The sequence below is a fragment of the Neopelma chrysocephalum genome, unplaced genomic scaffold (assembly GCF_003984885.1).
Source record: "Neopelma chrysocephalum unplaced genomic scaffold, ASM398488v2 Primary Assembly neopelma1_22, whole genome shotgun sequence".
Classification (NCBI taxonomy): domain Eukaryota; kingdom Metazoa; phylum Chordata; class Aves; order Passeriformes; family Pipridae; genus Neopelma; species Neopelma chrysocephalum.
In genome coordinates this window covers 18971068-18991008 of record NW_020897689.1, presented here as the reverse complement: position 1 = coordinate 18991008, position 19941 = coordinate 18971068, and the positions used below count along the sequence as shown (strand labels likewise).

The following is a 19941-nucleotide window of genomic DNA, read 5'->3' as shown; positions in this document are numbered from 1 at the left end:
CATCCTCAAGACATCAAAGAATTCCTCAGTAAGCACTTCCCAGAAACAGGAAGATAAGCATGTGACACCCACATAGCCCTTTCAATTGTTCTCAATTCTCATTTCAATTGAAATGGCTTTCAGTTAAAATCAAATCTCTTCTTGTTACTGATGCAATTAAAACATTAAGAGGTGACTCAAACTCTACAGATACTTGAAAAATCAGTCCAGAGGCACAAATTACCTTAACAAGTGTCACTTGAAATATCCATCTGGTTAACAATTCTTTTCCCATCTCTGTCTAAACTTCAGTGACAGTATTTGACCTTCACTACCTCTGGGTTTATCACACACTCAGACAAAGACATTACATTCAGTTACTTTCATGCCATATAGCAGGGTTTACCTGGATGCACGCAATGAATGGTGGAAAGTATGACAGGCTTGTACTGAGGAAATTATTGAAGTCATTCAGCAGCTTCTGGACAATGGTGTTTTTCTCAGAAGAATTTTTAGATTTTTCTACCTCATGAAAAATTCCACTAAACAAACTGCTGAAAAGCTGCTTGGCAAATGTTGGATCTTTCTGTAAATTACAACAAAAGCAGTAAGGTCACTGAATTTTGCTGTGACACAATAGACATAAAATTAAAAGATATGAACCACCCCATACCTAATCCCTATATGGATACTCTTTGGGAGTGGACTAGTTAGTCTGGCATGCATCTCACCTATGCTGACAATTACTGTACTACCTATTAAAATCACATCTTAATTCTTTTACATAAAGAAACTCCAAGACAACACAGGTTTCAGGCCAATGGTAGAAAGGGTGGAATTTACAATTTTCACATACTCACAATTCCCATTACAGGAACCAGACACTCAATATCATGATACTGACACCGCAGTCCATCAAGAGTGTTTCAGGAAAAAACAGAAGACATTGATGTGTGAGGAGACCTGGACCTAACACTGAGGCAGCTAACAGAAAGACAGATTGCCAGTACAGGCAGACAGTTCCATCTGAGATTTAAAGGCATTTTTTCCACCTAGAACCACATTTGTGTGTGTAATATAATCCTATGCATCCTGGTCTACCATGGGCCTGGAATTTGGTCTAACTCTTTATCTAGTGCTATTCAGATAACTCATGAGTGTGCTACTTCCTCCCTTTACACAGTGATAAGGGGACATCAAAAGAAATGAAATACAAAGGTAACCAGGAAGACTGTGACTTCCCAACAACTGTAAAATGGGATTCAGTCTACTGCTCAGTTCAGTCTACAGTTTCTACTGCTCTCAGGTAGGAAAAGGAATATTGGATCAGCTTTACTGAGTAGTCTGAGTCCAGTCTTAGTCACAGTAAGTTCATTTGTATTTTTACAAATCTGTTACAGCCACATAATAAAAGAGAAATGGCTGTTATGTTACTGTACAGTGAGATGCCCTTTGCAATAATGCCTGTAAAGACCAACACCAACTGTTTCTCAAGTAGAGGAATCCAGGGGCAATGGACAAGAGCTGATATATCAGGTGTTCAACTCAGCTGCGGCAAGCTAGAAGGCCTCTTCTGTCATCATTGAACCAGCACAGGGGTAGGAGAAATACTCCCTCAAAACAGACTCTTGAAATGTGTATCTTATTGGTTGACTACAAAACAACAAATCAATTTTAGAAGCAGTTGCCCAAGTATATGCCATTTTCCCTACAGGAACAGAAAACTTCACAAATGACCTTTGAATAGCAGACAGACCTGGGCAAGGCCCTGCAGAGGGGCAATGAGACTGCGGTATTCAATCTGGATGTCAGGAAGGTCTCCTACTCGGTAACTTCTGTATAAAGTAACCTGGGCATCATACTTCAGCTTCAGCTCAGATTTCATCTCCTGAAATGCATTTCTCATGTTAAAAAATAATAATCATATTACTTAGAAAGAGCAGTATCAAGATAAGACAAAATAAGCAGGAGCATTTCTGAAGTGTTTTATAAACTTTTGCCATGCTTAATAGACAAATATATTTTCTATAAAGCTGTAATAAGGTTAAACTCAAAATTATCTTAGTCAATTAAAAATGTCAAACCACAACACTTGTTCATAGACTTCCTTCAGCCCTTAACTTTTAATATTAATGCCTTGTAGATCCAGCTTCCATACAGGTAGTACTTAAGCTAGTTTCAAAGAGAATGATTATGACTGACAGCTAGTGAGCTGCTATGGTTTAGTAAGTTACTGCCTGTTAGCTGAGCCACAGTAGTATACATAATATGATGACTCTCAGCCTGGCCCAGCTGCAAAGTAAAATGAGGTTCCTAAAGCTTGTGTGTTTTGTTTTATACAGTGGGATGGGGCAGGGAAGAAGAATGAATGTGGTAAAGTTGATTACTTTAGGTCACAACAACCCCATGCAGCCCTACAGGCTGGGGGAAGAGTGCCCCTGCAAAGCTGCCCAGCAGAAAGTGACCTGGGGGTGCTGGTCAACAGCCAGCTGAACATTAGCCAACAGTGTGCCCAGGTGGCCAAGAAGGTCAATGGCATCCCGGCTTATATCAGAAATTGTGTGGCCAGCAGGACTAGGGAAGTGATTGTTTCCCTGTACTGAGCACTGGTGAGGTAGCACCTTGAATCCTTTGTTCAGTTTTGGGCTCTGCACTCCAAGAAAGACATTGAGGTGCTGGAGTGTGTCCAAAGAAGAACAACAGAGCTGGTGAAGACTGGAGCACAAGTTTCATGAGGAACAGCTGAGGAAGCTGGGATTGTTTAGACTGGAGAAAAGAAGGCTCAGGGGAGACCTCTACAACTACCTGAGGGGAGGTTGTAGCGAGGTGGTGGTCAGTGTCTTTTCCCAAGTAACAATCAACAGGACAAGCTGTCCCAGAAGAGGTATTAGATATAATGGAAAAATTTTTCAATGAAAGGGTGGTCAGGCATTGGAACAAGCTGTCCAGGGAAGTGGTAGAAACTCCACCATTGGAAGTGTTTAAAAGACGTGCATGTAGCACTTGGTGACACGGTTTAGTGGCGAACACGGTGGTGCTGGGTTAATGGTTGGACTTGATGATCTTAAGAGGTCTTTTCAAACCTTAACAATTCTATGATTCTAGTAAAACCTAAAACAAACTGTAATAAAACTGTTGCAAACTGCAGTTCTTAAATAGCTGTCCTGCCTTTTGCTGGGGCTTAAAGGAATAATTTTTAAATTGAACAAGAGCTACTACCAAATACAAACAAAACCTATTTCTTCCTCTGCTTTTCTTCTTTTTCATAGCACAATATAAGGAAATAATCAGTAAGTTTAGAGGCTGGGTTTTTATTTTTAACTACTGCCATTACCAACTAAATCAGTAGGCAATGGGTGGATATAAACATTGGTAAAATGCAAGACAAAAACAGAAGGAAGCTTGGAAGCTTTTTTTCTCTTCTGTAAACTCCTCACAATTTTGCTGTTTGAGGTAATTTTTCTGCTACAGAACTTTAAAGGGATGATTTTCAGAAACCTTTCAAGAGAAATATGCTATTGAGAAATAGCAATTTCCAAATCCTCTCGTGCTCAGGATCTAATTTTTCCTGGTTTGTCCTATATAGTATTAATGCAAATCATAGACTTCCATGTGCGTTTATGTGCAACAAATCTCTTGAAAAGTTTAAGGGATCCTGAGAGCATTCATAGTCTCCTCTGGTCTTTTACTGTAGAATATCACAGGTGGTTTTGTTGGCTGTATTTTGGACTGCCATACAGAATGCATTTACAGGTCCTCTATTGCATGGTGGGAGGAAACTGTAGCTTTAGCCTGCAAGTAAACACAAATTGGCTAAAATAGGTGTTTGTGTGGTTCTTCCAGACATAAGTTCTGTTTACACAGTTGTCTGCATCTGCAAAGAATTACAAGAGTGTCTCAAACTGGTAGCTCCCTATACTGGGTTCCTTTGCTTTTGGTCTAACTGCTATCATCTTTGGATGATAATATATGTTATTTTTAGTAACAGGAACCTCTGAAAAACTGTTACAGAGCTTAAAAATACTTAGATTTATTGTAAGTACATAGCACAACCAGGAAACTCACAAAGCAGTAAGTTTCTGGCCTTGATAAACGCACAGCAAATGATTACTACTGACATTCCTTCAGGTTAAAAGTTCAAAACAGTTCTGATCAGCCTATCAGCTGCACCACATTTTTGAGTTCGTGTTCAGACTCTGGATAGTGTTCCCCAACAATTTCTGCAGCGTACTGTAGCTTCAAGGTCCCCAGTTTCCAGATTGACAACTGTAAAGGGCTTCCCACAGCTGTTAGGGGCTCCATCACGTAAAATCACTTCATGCACGTTTAAGGAGTAGACTAGAAGTGTTACCATTCACGTCTTTTCTCACTCATGCTAAGTAACATCATTTAGCTTTAAGCATGTATGTAGCATGATTTCCAAATTAAACCTTTCAAAGCTCTTAAAACAGCAACCAGTACCTTACATTTACCCTTTCTTCACAAAATTACCACTAGAGATGAAGTAGAAGACTGCAGACGGCATTGAGACCTAAAGTTTTAAACTTATTTGGATTGACAAACCTTTTCTCTTTTCTGTTCAGCCAGACTTTTTCTAGCATAAATCAGACTGAGTTTGTCTTGGTCCTTCAAGAAACGTCTCCGCAGTCTTAGAATTTCAGCTCGTTCTTCTATACCTAGAGAACATATGATCGTGTCCTTTCTCAAGCAAACTTCTGAGTTAAGGCAAGATCACCATATAACAACAAACATCATCTTTGTATTTGTTAGCTTACCAACTAGTCTCCTAAGTTTCCTATCCAACAACTCTATGTAAGGCCTTTCAACAAGACAGCAAATGAAAACAAATTAAGTTGCTCTGAGGAGAAGAGGTAATAAGCATTTATATAGAAACTTCAAGCACATAGGTGAGGTATAAAGGTCAAACTATTGCACTGGGAAAGGCACTAAAACTCATGAACAAATATGCCCCGTACAATAGATTTATTTTAAGCTCTCAAAAGCAAGTATGGCATTTGCACTATATTCCATAAAGTATGTACCTCCGTACATAAAAGAGGTGCTAAATAGATTCAAAGATTGGGTAATAATAATATCATACAATACTTTTTAAGTTATGATTACAGAACTGACACTGGTTCAACTCCTGCTCAGGAAAGTCATGGAGAAAGGCCTCTTAAAAGACTGTTCACTTCAGTCCATTTCCCAGGAAAGCAGAATGACCAAACAAAAATATACCACTAGAACTAGTATTTTCCTGGTAGAAGACTAGGAACTGACTGGAAGGTAGACTGATCTCTCTATTTCTGTAGTTCAGCATGGTCCATTCAGAACTGTCTGGAAACACCTCTCAAGTATTGAAAAGGTTGATTTTTATAAATCTTTGCCTGAACTCCTAATCCCATCCTTTTGGTCAAAATTTTAATGACAAAGTACTGCAAGGTTCAACAGGAAGAAGGAGCCTAAGCCACTTCAAAACAGCACTGAAAATTTTCAGTTATTGGCTGGGTGGATGAAGGAGCATTCTCAGAAAAAAAAGCAAGTAATTCTAATGACAGATTGCAGTATGTTGTAGGTCATGTCAGGACATCTGAAATGGTTTGGAAAAATATGTTTAAAGAGATGTCATCTTGAAAGAGATATTTAGTTTAATTTAAAACAGAAGGGACAGAATTGTCTGACATTCATGCTACGATCATCTTAGGGAGAGATAGGAATGCAGAGATCACACTGACTGGTTTCATATCCTCTCAGTTCTTTCATCTAGCAACATATAATTTTACAATTCCTAGCACAATCCTAGCTTTTTGCCACAGACTATGTTTGGAAACAAAATCTCTCAAGGTGAACCTCCATGAGAATGTCTCAAAGATAACAGACTGCCAGCCAAACAACGGACAAAGATGGTTTATAGAAATGTACTAGTTATACAGAAATTGCACTTAGATAAGGCTTACAGACCTTTAGTTTTGCTGTCCACCTCAACTCCAGGCAAATTCAACTTTTTTTTCCCAAAATCCGGCCCCACTGGTTTAAAGGTTGCTTGTTTAAATTTTTCACTCCGTTTGCTAACCAACAGCATGGATGAAGATAAGGATTCAGAGGATGAAGGAACTGCATACTCTGCCAATGTGTCAATGCTACTTCCAGTTAGCCAATTAAAAGAACTTCTACCACCTACAAGAAAAAAATTGCAAAAAAGCTGTAACGTACTCTTATATAAATCAAATGAAAACATCTATGAAGCAGGTAATTTTTCTCTCCCCAGTGGTTTTGGGCAGAACAGATTTCAAGCTGTTAGGTGAGAAACAAATTTCTTTTACATTAGGCGGAACTTAAAATATGTATGAGACTAAGAAAATGTGATGTTTTTTCTCATAACACACATAAGAAGTCCTTGAAAACACAATATTAAATGTATTTACACTTTTACATTAAAAATCCATATATGACATAAATTAAATAATTCCTATAGCAAACAAGAAAATTTCAGAAGACACTGGTCTGGACTTACTGACATGCTGTGTAGGTGTAAATTCATATTGCCGTTGGGTAGCCCTCACTGGACCACCGACTGACCCAGAAGCAGAAAGGGATCTTTCTTGTGATAAATTCCTGTGGATACTCTGAGAAGCTTGAGTCCCCACAAACATAGGTGTGAGCACAGTACTTCGGTAGCGCCAGCTGGAATCAATTACAAAGTCCTATGAACAAAGAAAAGTAGCACAGTAAAGATGGAGGCTTTTGGCATTCGTTCACTGAGTCAGGATAGCAGAAATGACAGCACAAAATTTAAAACATCATCCCAGGTACAGGAGCAGAATTTGACAATAAAAATAAAAACTGCAAACACACAGGAGTTCACCACAGCTCAGCAAAAAAGTTGACTAATTTGGACTTGTCAGCTGAGGACTGATTTTCAGTTCTTGTGCTAGTATTCCTGTTTCTTCACAATATTTCTCCAGCTGATGCTGCTTCTCTCCACTAACCTCTTTTTTAGCTATTTCAGTACTCATCAGCTATACTTGGTATATATAATTATTTGAATTAAATATTTCTTTTTTGAAAGGAAAATTATTTCCCCAACAAAATCATCAGATTTCTGATACTGCGCATAACTCATGACTGTTGCAGCTGTTAACTCGGGAGAACAAAACATTTTCAAAAATCTTCATTATGCCATTCTCATCTAAGTGGTAACAACATTAAAGAATAGAGTTTGTCACATGGTTGCACACAGGACAAAGCATTACAACTCACCTGAAATTTGCATTCAGACAGTGGATGCTCAAATATTTTTCTGGAATAATCTGGGCTCTTGCTAGTCATTTCAAGCAGAAAATTTGTGATTAGACTCAAGTACTGTGTTTCAATCTTGGTGGAATATAAAGAATTTAACAACGACAGCATGCGATCAAGAGTATTTGTTGGTAATCTTGTCTCCTCACTCCAAAAATTCCTAACAATTAATCTGTAAAGGCAAGGAATAAAGTTATTCTTGGTTATTTGCAAACAGAAAAAACCCAACACTTCTAAAAAAGCCAAGTTAAAAACAACAACAACCACCAAACAAACACAAACCCCAACATAATAAGATTTTAAAGCCTTTAACTAACGCTGTCATACCATGGATCTTTCATTGAATTACACCAAATTCCTCTTTTATCTACCATGCTCCATGCCTGATATTAAAGGTTTACTCTGAAAAAATTATTTCTGTCAAGTTGTTTTCCTCTTGAGAAGTGCTATGGGTGGATAAGCACACAAATATCCTCTTCTATCTTTTGTTTCACCAAAAGAAATTTTAAAAATCCAGCATCCTCCAACATTTAATCTATGTTTGTGTTTAGCAAGGTCCTCCTTGTCCAAAAACTCTAGAACATTAATGCAGAATTAGGTTTGACATAGTGAAACAACTACCTCATGGATTAGAAATTTGTTCAAATGCTCTGTGCTTCACTTATTTCATATAACACTATGGGAAGATATTTTATAAATTAACTTATTGGAAGAAAAGGAAATAGTGTTATCTCACTGTTACTCTTTTATACTGAGATACTTAAAAAACCTCTAAGGATCAACTCTTTTGCTATAAAGAAAATAAGAGCAAGGTAGGTATTTGTTATTTCAGACAGTTAACACAGCACTTTACTCACTGCAGTTCAGCATTCTCATCAATTAGTCCTTGAAGCAGCATTTCTTTTGCCACTTTGAGTATTTCCTTAGAATCATCATCTGCTTGACTTTCTGGATCACTGATGACAGGAGAAAAATATCTCTTAGTGACTTCTCTTAAACAATCCATAGCAGAATAAGAGGATGAGGATGGTGCAGAAAAAAGGAGGAATGTGCCCTTCTCATAAAAATCTCAACTTGGCATGACAACACTGCATTTTTTTCATAACATGAGGTCTTCATTGCCTTAAATTCCTTGTATCTCCACTACTTACAAAAGAAATAATCAGAAAGCTAAATAATATGTTGGGTATTTATTATGAAGGCCAAAGAGAAGCAATTCTGAGTTTGCAAGGTTGAAACTGAAAAAAAGGCAGAGAATTTGCTTTTCTGAAGTGATGATGGAATAAAAATTGCCTGTACTTTTTCTTCACTGTAACTGTCCATTCAAATAGTCATCTTGGGAAAAAGCACATAATAAAACCCAACTAAGTCAGATGATTCAACAGCAACCTGCTTGTCAAACTGAGAACATGCCTGCTCCCTATTCTAAGGGGTAAAACAGAAAGACCATCTTTACACTACTAGATTGAAGGGATTGAGATCACGCCAAAGTACCTCAATACATTTTCTACCTACAAGCAAATTTCTTTAGTGTATAATTTTTATTAGTTACAAATTCTGGCAACAAGAAAAAAAGTGGGAGCATCAAAGCTAAGATCTCTTATGCCATCATGCTGTGGTGATACAACAGCCCAGTCCTGGGCTAAAGTTCAGGTCCAAGTATTTATCCCTTAGTGGAAGTGATAAAATTGCCACCAAAGGCCAAAGCCACTTAGGCAAATACAAGGCTCTATTTTAAGAAAAATATCCTGCACTGAGGGACATGAAGTTGGAAGACCATTACAAACACTTTCACTCTGCCCGTGACAAACCACTGAAAGACAACATCTGCAGTAAATACACACCTGTAATTATCATAAATCCACATCAGAATATCATACATGCGCTGGCGACATATTATAGAAGGGTGAGAAATGAATCCTGTCACTCCAGGAAGAAGTTCTTTAAGTTCTAGTGGTTTTAGTTTAGCCAGCATCTTGTGCACTATATCCAAACAAACCCTTTGTCTTTCATCATCCCTAAAAGGAGAGGGGAAAAAAGAATAGGTATATTGCTTTTCTCTTCAATGCCACATACGGAACCAGAAGATCAGCTTATATTTAGCAGTGATATTTGGTTTTGCATAAAGGGCTTTAGGTAAATACTTTTGAGTTCAACCTGAGAGTAAGAATAGAACTAAACAAATACATACTACAGAAATTTACATCCCAGTGGTGTTTCACCACAATGCTATTTAGGAGCTTTTGTTGGTTTTTCACAGTGAGCTAACCATCTTAACTCCCAGATTACATTAGCTCAAATTAGAGAGCAGTGACCAAAAGTGAATGTGAATTATAAATGCTTCTGAATGTAAAACTGTTGTGGCCAGCACAGAAAATATTATCAAGAAATTTGGACTATGCATTGTAATCACATGACCACTTACCTATGATTCATGATCTGGATAAAGTCTTTACTCTTTAACTGCAAGTGGAGATCAGGAACTTCTTCAGCCCGGCACATTATTACTTCAAGACAATAGGTTTTCATCACACCATGAAGTTTGGGTATCAAAAAGAATACTGCATTCATAAACCTTAACAAAAACAGAAGCCCACAAAGAAGAACAAGTCATTTTCTATTATTCCTCTAGATCTATAATCAACATACCATGTAAATCGTGACATACCTGTCAGCAAGAGGTGGAAAATTCTTAACAACTTTATTCAAGCATTGAATAAACTTATCATGTTGGGTGTTCTGATGTTGTTTTAATTGTCTTACGACACAATCATAAACTGGATCTTCAAGTACCTGAAAATGAGAAAGGCAGTAAATCAAGGATACCCATGAAACTCATAACCACCTTAGTGACACACAGTTCTACTGCTGTACTGTTTGATTCTATGGCATTTTCCTAGACAAGATCCATCGGACTCATCATAACATTTATGGTGCTTAATGGTTCCTGTACAGCTCTCCCTGACTAAAACACACGACTGCTGCATAAATAATAGTTTGCAAGCTTCCTTCAATTGGTTTGGAACCCATGCCTTAATTTCGAAATACAAGTTGCTTAGTGTGCCTATATAAATATTAAGCAGCTTCTCATTCAGTACAGAAGATGTCCAATTAATAAACACAAAAAAATAGACTTTTAGTGAAAAGGTGAAAAGTAACCAACAACCTTTAATCAGCGCCAAAGAAATAAGCTGTGGATAAGGATAAAATTTGCACCATCTTTGCTCATTTATTCAAAATACTGCTTATAAGGGAACTTGGAAGACCGTGAAAGAGAAGACTTATGAATATTAATGAAATATACTCTACAAACTGTGAAAGAACAGGCAGAATGGAATTAGGTAGGGAAAGAAGTAAGAAGAGTGGGGACAGAAGTAAGAATAACTAATACTCCATCAAGCCAATATCTTGGTATTTTTGTCTCCAAAAGCAGTTGCAGACAGATATCTAGGGGAAACACACGATCCTGGCTACGTTTTGTCCTCCTTTTCTCTCATACAACCCAACATGCATTTGTCCTTAGATTAGGGATCTTGGAGCGTACACTGATGTCTGTTGCTTTTAGAACCTGTTCATGACACTTTTTTGTGCATCAATGTGCCTAATTTCTCTTTGAACCTGCTGATGCTACTTACCCCTAGAACATCTTCTGGCAACAAATTCCAGAAGTTCATGAACTGTTGTGTGAATATTTCTAGCATATGTCTCAAACTGATTTTTGTGATCATCAAGAACTATCCACAAATTCTAGTACTGTAGGATTTGATGAGTAACAGTTTTGCATTCACCTTATCCACTACCTATAAAATAACTGGATTCAAAATTAAATAACAGTTTAATCTTTAAATTTTATATCAAAACTTGCAAGTTATTAAACATCTCCAGATACAGATACTCAAAAGGTAATTCCAAATCTTGAACTTGCCTTTTTCTTTCTCTTAAAGAAACCCCAACTTTAAAACGAATCATGCTAGTGTTGCTGGTTAGCAAAAGTCTCAGAAAGAGATCAATCACTGTCAGTTACAAAAGAGCAAGTCAAAAACTTTGCACTTAGTCTGCTCTTACATTCTTTTACTCTTGAGTTAGCAGTTTAAACCTCAATCTGTTGGACAAAGACTGTTGAGTTTTAAATGCATTCATTTTTGGAGCTGAAATGAGTAGTCATATAAAAGATGAACATAAAATTAAGACGGGAATGGTCAAACACAGCACAGTTCACTTACGTTTTCTCTCTCAGCAATGTATTGAAGAGCAAGTCCCAACACTTCTGCTGCAGCTGCATAAACTTCTTTATACTTTAGTAAGCCCATGTTGCTGGTCAAAGCTTGAAAATACCTAACACAAAAGGTAGACCTGCCGTAAGCCACTACTACTACTGCATATTTAAACTGAAACGAAAAACTCACCTGAGCTGCCTAGGGGGATAGGGACTGCTTTTAGAAGAGCTGAATACAGCACAACATGGATTTTCCACTTGCAGTGTCTCAAATCCCTGCTTTGGCAATTCCTGTCTTTGTTAATTCCCATGAAATTGCAACCTGGGACCCACTATAAAAAAACCTTACGTACTTCAAGGTATTTTCCAAAATAGAAGTATGCAATCTGCAGCTAGAAAAGCATTACCTCTGATAGACAACAGCAAAGGGATGATAAGCAATCCAGCTCCCACACTTCACGTTGACAAATGGACTTGCTGCCTTTGGCTTAAGCTTTTTTCAAAATCATTCACAAAAAAACTGCATTTCTCACCTGACACGATCTATTTCACACTTTGGGTCAAAGGGTGGCAAATTGTTAGCAAGAACAATTCCCAGCAGCTGAATTCCCACTGAATTGTCCTTTGTATCAGGGTCTCCACTAGAAAACTTTTCAAACAATAAACTGTTGGATAAAACCATAAAAGCAATTATATAGACGAAAACACCAAAATAGACACATCATAAATCACTCATTGTCTGTGTATATGTGGACATGTACACATATATAGCTTCAATGAGGAAGTCTTTGCAAAAAAACCCCAACCCCCCTAAAAAAAATCCCCAAACCCCATCCTACAACAACTAAAACCCACACAAATGCTCAACAAGTTCAGGAGCATGGCAGATAGCAAAAATCTTACTAAGAGTGCACCAATATTCAGCGATAATACCCAAAATGTCAAATAAAATATCTTTGCAGAGATTATTCCTGCTTTTGTTGCTGCTTTTGTAATCCTTTAAATGTTTTCCCTGTTTCTCTCCTTGTTCTTTTGCAAATTAATTTACAATCTTTGGAGAGTTTGGTTCTGAAGTTCTAATGTCAACTCTAGGGACAAAAAGTTTACTATTGCAGCTGAACGTACATTTTTATCTCCTCTGATAATGTTCATTTTTATTTTTTAAATATTGGCAAAAGAAAGCAATTGTCCAAACACTTACCTGTAGGGTATGGAGAGACAGTTCTTCCAACACTCTATAACTGTCTTTATGATTTCCAGATTGTGCCTGAACACAGCTCTTTTCTGGTGAAAGGCATTCTTCATCAAGAATTCAAGCAATCTGTTAGCTAAAATCTCATCCTTAATATTCCCCTACAAAGAATACACCAAAAATAAACATAGGGACTCCAACACAAAGACATATATTGTTTTGTGAAAGCAAGCAAGTAAACAAGTTATGTTTGAAGTTAATATGTAAAAGAAACAGTGGACTGATGTATAAAATGATTGTAAGTGCATAGTAACAAACCCACTCATTCATTACCAAATGGTTACAATAATAATAAAAATGAACTTCACATTTCCTTACTTTGGGGGTGGCTACACTTGTCCAGGAAAGGATTGTAACTACTATTTCCACTACCATGTAATGAATCCCTTCACCTCCATTATTTCCAGAAACAACAAGCTGCAGCAATGGACCAAGCCACTGCTTCGCATAAGGCCGGAACACCTATAGAAAACAGTAATCTGTTATTCAGTAAACACTACAGGTAAGATTGCTAAACCAACCTCTTAGCACTTTGCTTAACCTACAAAGCAACAACCAGAAAAACTTTTAAATAGAAAATATCCATAACTACATTTCTCACTTTTGCTTAGAAACCTTTAACCAATTATTCACAGAAAGCTAATTATTTCACTAAGGCCCAGACGATATGGGTCTCACACCAAAAACTCTGTCTCTAAAGGACTTGAGAGACAATACCATTCATCTACCCTTCCATTTCAGATAGCTTACTAAGAAACTAGCATTAAATGGGTATAAAGTTTCTTGAATTAATTCTGAAATTCAGCAGAATTTGGGTTTGGAATATTTCAGACAGAAATATTATACTTTAAAATCACTGTATGAAAGAGGTTATCACTGTATGAAATAGCTTGAGAATGTTTAACCCAAGAATGAGAGTTAGAAAACACATTATGCTATCTTATTATCTTTCTGCAACAAGAACATCATTTAGCTCAAAGTGTTTCCATAAGACTCATCTGTGACCATTAATAAAACATTATATTTGCTCCTGCAAAGATGGCAAGTACAATCAGCCAATACTTCTTGTCTGTATCAATGAATAAATTACTTGTAGTTTACAGAAGACATGCATTGTGGACACCCTCTACTTATAGAAGTAGAGTTTGGGAGAAGAAGTATTAATATTACATTCAAAATACTGGCACTATCTTGAATTTTGGCCTATAAATGTGCTCCCTTTTATCAGGACAAACTGTTTAATTTGAATGCCCTAAAGGTCTCAGCTGATGAAGTATTTTACTCTGCAAGAGTTACACGGTTGATATTATAATACAACCTCTTATGTTAACAGAAAAAAAATTACCAAAAGATTACTCACATCCTCAGTATTAACAATAAGTTTTGCTATGAAGAGGCGAATATTTAATGGTACTGATGGGTTTCCTAATTTGCCATGCAGAAATTTCATCCAAAGAGGAAGATCTACTGGAACTGTCCCCTGATATTTAAGAGAGATGAGCAAAAATCAAATCACTTTTTGCACCCAGGAGGTATACCAAGCCAAAAAGCCCCCAGCTCAAACCACACAGATTCCACTATAATATAGCCAAGAAAATGAATAAATTAGGAGATTCAATCATGACTCCCTTTTCCTGGTATCATTAGTGGAAAAATGCCAGCTTTTTGGTTAATACTGGCCTCTTCCACTTTGGGTGTGATCTGGTTCCTCTGCATATGTTTAATCAGAGTGGTCATAGAAGCCATACATTCATGCTGGTTGAATTCGTCCATTTCCAACTCCATCTCATCATTTAAAACCATGTATTCTGTGGGCTCCTGAAAAAAAAGTGTTAATGTGAATAATAACAACACTGTATTTCCTTTTAAATGACAATCCTGCCATAAGTCATTCTGATCTTATTAGTGTTTACTGATTTGACTATAGTCTCAGTGCGCGCAACAGGGAATAATACATCAAATGGGTTGCTCAAACAGACACCTCCCAAATATTTGTACCAGATCTGCACATCTTTGACTTTTTGTGCCAACAGATGTCAACTTTATGTTACTCTGACTTTACTACCTGCCAGAATAGGTGTGGCAAATGCTGAAAGGAGGAAGAGTTAAGCTGAACCTCACAGAAATTATTTCATTTCATAGCTCAAAGAATACATTCCGAAGAGGGAAAGCCTTATTTTTATGGATGTGTTTTTTCACAGCCTTCTTTTGCCACACAGAGTAAATCACAAAAGGAAATTGTTTAGTTAGAAATTACAACACTACTACACAAAACAGAAGTGTACTTTTTATCTGCTTAACTTTTCTGCAGCTAAAACTCCTCCTCGTTCCAAAACATGGGAAGAGTCTATCTTTACCAATGTTAACAGTTATTTTGACAGATTAAATCTTCAGTGTCTATGATACTTTTACAAGCCTTATGTTTCATATCAAATATCCTATCAGTATTACTGTTGATGAGACATCTTTTGATTGCAGAAGAAACACAACTTCAAGTCGTGGAAGAACAGCATTTAATATCTCCCAAGATCAATAGTTAAATACAAGGTGCCACAACAAAAATAATGAAGTGTTTGATTATTATTGCATGCATTTGATGCATGCAACCATCAGCAGCTATGCCTGAGAGCAGTCACAAGACACCTTTTTACAATTCAGGCTGGACTTCACTCACACTACTCAGCTTTAGAAACTCAAGGTAAGGCACTGTTTTTTTCCAGCTGTAGACACTGGAGAGAGGCAAAAAGAAAAGTGACTGACAGAAAATAGCACAAGTCCCCTCCCTCATCTTCTGGAGGAACCCATTTTCAGTCAGATAGAACAAATACAGGAGACTAGAGATTTCTCTTTCTCAACTCCAATAAATACATGCAATTACAGGAAAGCATAAAACTTTTCTTCCTCAGAGTACATAAGTCACTAAATTACCTTTCTCCTGAAATGAGTGCTGCTAGCTGTAGCATCTTGGGAGCTATAAGAAAAACCTTGGACTCCAGTTGAAAAATCAAATTGACTCATTTCCTCACTCAAACTGCTATCCATCATGTATGATGAAGAAGCTAAATACTTGGGTTCATCTAGATAGGAAAAAACAATAGAACATTAATCAACATAATTACATGAAGCAAGTCTTTTTTGGCCACTAAAACTTGAGGGTGGCTGTGAATTGATCGTTAGATGAAATACATTGATTGCTTTTATTTGTTTCTGCTAGTGTATAAGCCAATTAGCAACACAGCAACAAACACTGTATGAAAGCTAAGAAAGCATTTTTTTTTCATAGTCATAAAAGACTCTCATACCCTGACCGCTATTGCCTGCATCCCTGGCCTCCTTTCTTATAGCAATGTACCGCTTCTTCCTTTCCAGAGGCACCTAAACAGCAAGAAATAAAGTTGAAATCACTTAATTAATTCTTTAAATTATTTTTTTTTAAAGTTACAGATTATTTATTTATAGAACTGCCAAAACATTATCAAAACCATTTAACATGAACAAAATCCCATGTTGTAAATTATCATTATTAATGCTGCAGAACAACAGCTAAATTACTTATTCCTACAGCGGTTCATTACCAGAGTAAGTATGCTAAAAAGTATGTTAAAGTTACGTGTATGGTGGCTATGTTCTAAATTTCAAGTATGGCTTTCTCTCACAAAAGCATATTTTAAAACGTTAGAGGAATAGTCCATTCTTTTATCCTTTTTCTCCATATGTGAGAATTGACCTGTTCTTCACTGTTAAAGTCATAACCCTTTTTTAATTAGGATCACTAAAGGCCAGAAAATTCACTCACCTCAATTTCTACAGGAAATGTATACTGACGCTTCAAGTCTACCAAGTTTTCAAAAATCAGCAAGTTCTGCAAACCAAAGCATGTTAGGAAATAGCAAAATTATAATGCTGCACACAGTAACAATTGCTTTGAATGGATTTTATTTCTTCTTTAAAAAAACCCCACAGATCAATGTACAATGTAGAAAATACGGCATGTTTTCTCTTCTAGATCAATACTTCAAAGAAAATTTTGCTATTCAACTCCTCAAGAATTCACAACACAGAATGTGCTCTGTAAAAAGAGTATCTCTTATTCAAGTATATTCCAAGCACTGGAAAACTGGGACAATAGGGTTTTTAACCTCACATTTTAGAAAATTGATTGAGACTGGAAGGAAAACAGGGCAAGTATCACTACTTCACCCATGCAAACAGACAGTAAAACTTTCATCAGCAATTCAAACTGCATCAAGGATGCGAGACAGTCAGCTAGCACTTCTTCTATTGCCTCATTGAGTAGTTTGTTAGTATAATTGCACGTCATTCAGGTTTCATTCTTTGATATATTGCCATCAGGAAACATCACTTTGTGTTTCATGCTCTGGAAGCCTTCTAACAGCAACAACTGTTCCTCACCTTTTCTGACTTTTCTGTAAAAAGAAAGCCTTGATAAAATTTACTTTCAGTGAAGACACAACTGATGACAGCAATAGCACAATTATATGCTGCACAGTGATACTGTCTCCTCTTCTCCAACAGCTGACTCTCCCCTGCCATGTTTTCTGTAAATGCATCATAGCACGACCTTAAAATACAAACAGGCAAGAAAACACCATCAGAAGTCTTTTAAGAAACATGGGAAGGGTCCCAACCAGAGACCAGTGAATCAACAGAATTTCAAGACAGCAGTATCAGATTAAGCCACCTCAGACTTGTTCAAATTCTCCACTAGTATACTGCCCTAAAATGGAACCATTCATCAATGACAAAGACACCTTCCCCAAGTATTTACACAACAGTCATCAGGAATGTGATGATAGATAATGTTCATATAAGATGGAGATATGTTTTGATGCCTACATAAATTTCTCTCATGGTCCCTTGCCACAAAACTGTGAATGGATGTGCATGTTAAACTATGCTATACATTAGCAGGATAAAAACTAGTTTAGATGTGATTTTTATAGATCTTTGGCCCAAAGCCATTTATAGCTCTGCAAATCATAGCCAAGAAATTATTGGAAGTCCTCATAGGACATAGTGTTGTAAAATAAAATAAAATCAAAACAAAAAGCAATTCAGTTATCTTATATATTTCTCCACATAGTAAACAAATTAAATAATACTAATTAGCATACATATTCAGTATTTCTCTTTTGTCCCCCTCTGCACTGGTGAGTAAGTCAAATTACACCTAGTGGGTGTGCTGCTGCATTATGAAATGTAAAGGAAAATCCATCTTCTCATCAATCACATAAATACCAATTTTGCAACACAGGACCATACTCCACATAGAATTGTAAGTATACTGAAACTAAAATTGTGAAAACACAAATTAAAGGCCAAGAATCGTACTGAAAAGGTAAAATAAATGCACAAGCTTAACAAATAGGAAAAAAAGGACAAAAACAGGAGGCAAAAGTTATCCTGACATATGCTAGGGATCATTCTATCAATGCAAATTCAATACCGTGTATTTCATTTAAAATCAAGAACTACATCACAGATTACATTTGCCCTTGAACAAATCCATCTTTTGTTTCATATGGTCTACTTAAAAAAATGTGTCTGGCCAAAACTTAATTAGAAAGTTACAAGTAAATAAAATAAATAATAGTCTTACTTTATTAGTGTCTTGGTAAGTTCATTTCCTTCTACACTCATGGAGCCACGGTAAGCTTGGTTTATTTTAGAGTCCTTGGAGTAAACGTCTTCTTTTGAAAGACGCACATACATCACTTCTAGCAGCTTGTAATACCCCATTTTCTTGGTGACTTGTGTATCAAAATTATATTCATTGGACTAGAAACAAACAAATAAAACCTCAGAAAGAGATTTCCTGGATCCTGTCTTTTTTAAGTAGCTCCACACTTACTTCAAATTTTTATTAGACAGCCTTTAGCTTACTTCTACCTTCTGAAACAGAGAAAAGAACTGATGATAATAAAAGACTGACAAATTCTGAGCTTCTGTGTAGTACAGTTATTAAAACTGTGTTGACCTGTGTTTATCAGGTGAGCTGTCTTACCTACAATTGGCCTAAATTATTATAAGGATAGAAGAGGAAAATAAGCACCATACTGGGTACTATTCATGAGTTTCTTTATGCACCTCACTGGTGCCAGCATTTACAGCCATGGAAACATGGTGGGGATGACTCTACAGACGTCTTGGCTTTAACTGTTACTCAACTTGGATCATTTCAGCATCTTGTTTGTCCTGCTGCCTTTAAACAGGTGTACCAGTAAAACCATGGGAGAGAAGAACTAAAGCAAGAGCAGAAACCTTCACTGGCAACAAAATCTTTATATGTACTGTTAAATTGGAAGACAGGCTGTAAATAGAGACAGGAAGATCTGTGATCCTAATCCCTTGCTGAAGAATCTTTGCAATGACTAGAGATGTATTTATTTCTCTAGAAGTAATGTACCCAATTTCAGAGCTTTCATTACAGAGCTTGAATATCTCTATCCTACAACGTAATAACAGGCTACAATTTTATACAGTTTTTATATTTCAAAGTTAGAATGTGTTTTTGCTTTTGACAGAATTTCAGATCCCTTTAGATATATATAGATAACATTCTAACTTCAGTTATTATACACAGTAGATATGCAAACCTGCAATAACTTCAATGGAACAGTGTGTTGGGGAATAAAGAAAAGTTTCTCAATAACAATCAAACTGTGTAACTGGCACAAACTTCCATCTCAAGATACAGAAAAGTGGAAAGCAAACAGTTTCCATTAGTGTTTCATTCAAAAGCAAAACATACGTATCAACACCTGCATTTTATTAGATCTTCCCTAATCCTAAAAAAAAAAATAATTCATACCTTTGTAAACCTAGAATTAAGTGTATCCATAGCCTGTACTATAATTTTGCCAAAGAATTCTCTCAGTGCATCCAAGCTGCAGTGCCACAACAGAGTAAGGAGGGAGCGATCCATAAATGCTTGACGAGTAGTATTTGAAACAAGTTCTTCACTTTGGAACATTTTGTGAACGGTGTCCAACAGTATCACTTGTTGGGCAGTGGTGCTCCTAAACAAGATGGAAATCTCAAAATAAAAACTCTTTTACCAGACTTCATTTATGTCTCAAATCCCTGCGACATTTAAATTTTTTACTCTCTGCATTCATACCCCTCTTGGGTTATCTTACAAGACACGCAAGATCAGGTTGAATCACCACTTACT

The 19941-nt window shown here is 36.7% G+C and overlaps 1 protein-coding gene across 2 annotated transcripts in view; it reads right to left on the bottom strand.

Moving 5' to 3' along the window:
• PRKDC (protein kinase, DNA-activated, catalytic subunit) overlaps positions 1-19941 on the bottom strand; it is an 86008-nt gene that overhangs the window by 27502 nt on the left and 38565 nt on the right. The window contains exons 41-62 of one of the 2 annotated variants that reach the window (XM_027674190.1): positions 19579-19786; positions 18367-18545; positions 17160-17328; positions 16543-16608; positions 16049-16121; positions 15675-15823; positions 14427-14564; positions 14107-14226; positions 13065-13208; positions 12696-12847; positions 12028-12159; positions 11502-11613; positions 9947-10071; positions 9704-9853; positions 9123-9296; positions 8136-8234; positions 7240-7450; positions 6494-6683; positions 5941-6156; positions 4543-4655; positions 1736-1867; positions 386-565 (exon numbers count right to left, since the gene is read on the bottom strand). In XM_027674190.1, coding sequence (XP_027529991.1) covers positions 386-565; positions 1736-1867; positions 4543-4655; positions 5941-6156; positions 6494-6683; positions 7240-7450; positions 8136-8234; positions 9123-9296; positions 9704-9853; positions 9947-10071; positions 11502-11613; positions 12028-12159; positions 12696-12847; positions 13065-13208; positions 14107-14226; positions 14427-14564; positions 15675-15823; positions 16049-16121; positions 16543-16608; positions 17160-17328; positions 18367-18545; positions 19579-19786 — 3232 coding nt within the window. The remainder of the gene's footprint in view (positions 1-385; positions 566-1735; positions 1868-4542; positions 4656-5940; positions 6157-6493; positions 6684-7239; positions 7451-8135; positions 8235-9122; positions 9297-9703; positions 9854-9946; positions 10072-11501; positions 11614-12027; positions 12160-12695; positions 12848-13064; positions 13209-14106; positions 14227-14426; positions 14565-15674; positions 15824-16048; positions 16122-16542; positions 16609-17159; positions 17329-18366; positions 18546-19578; positions 19787-19941) is intronic. The other variant, XM_027674198.1, reaches the window with a different exon arrangement.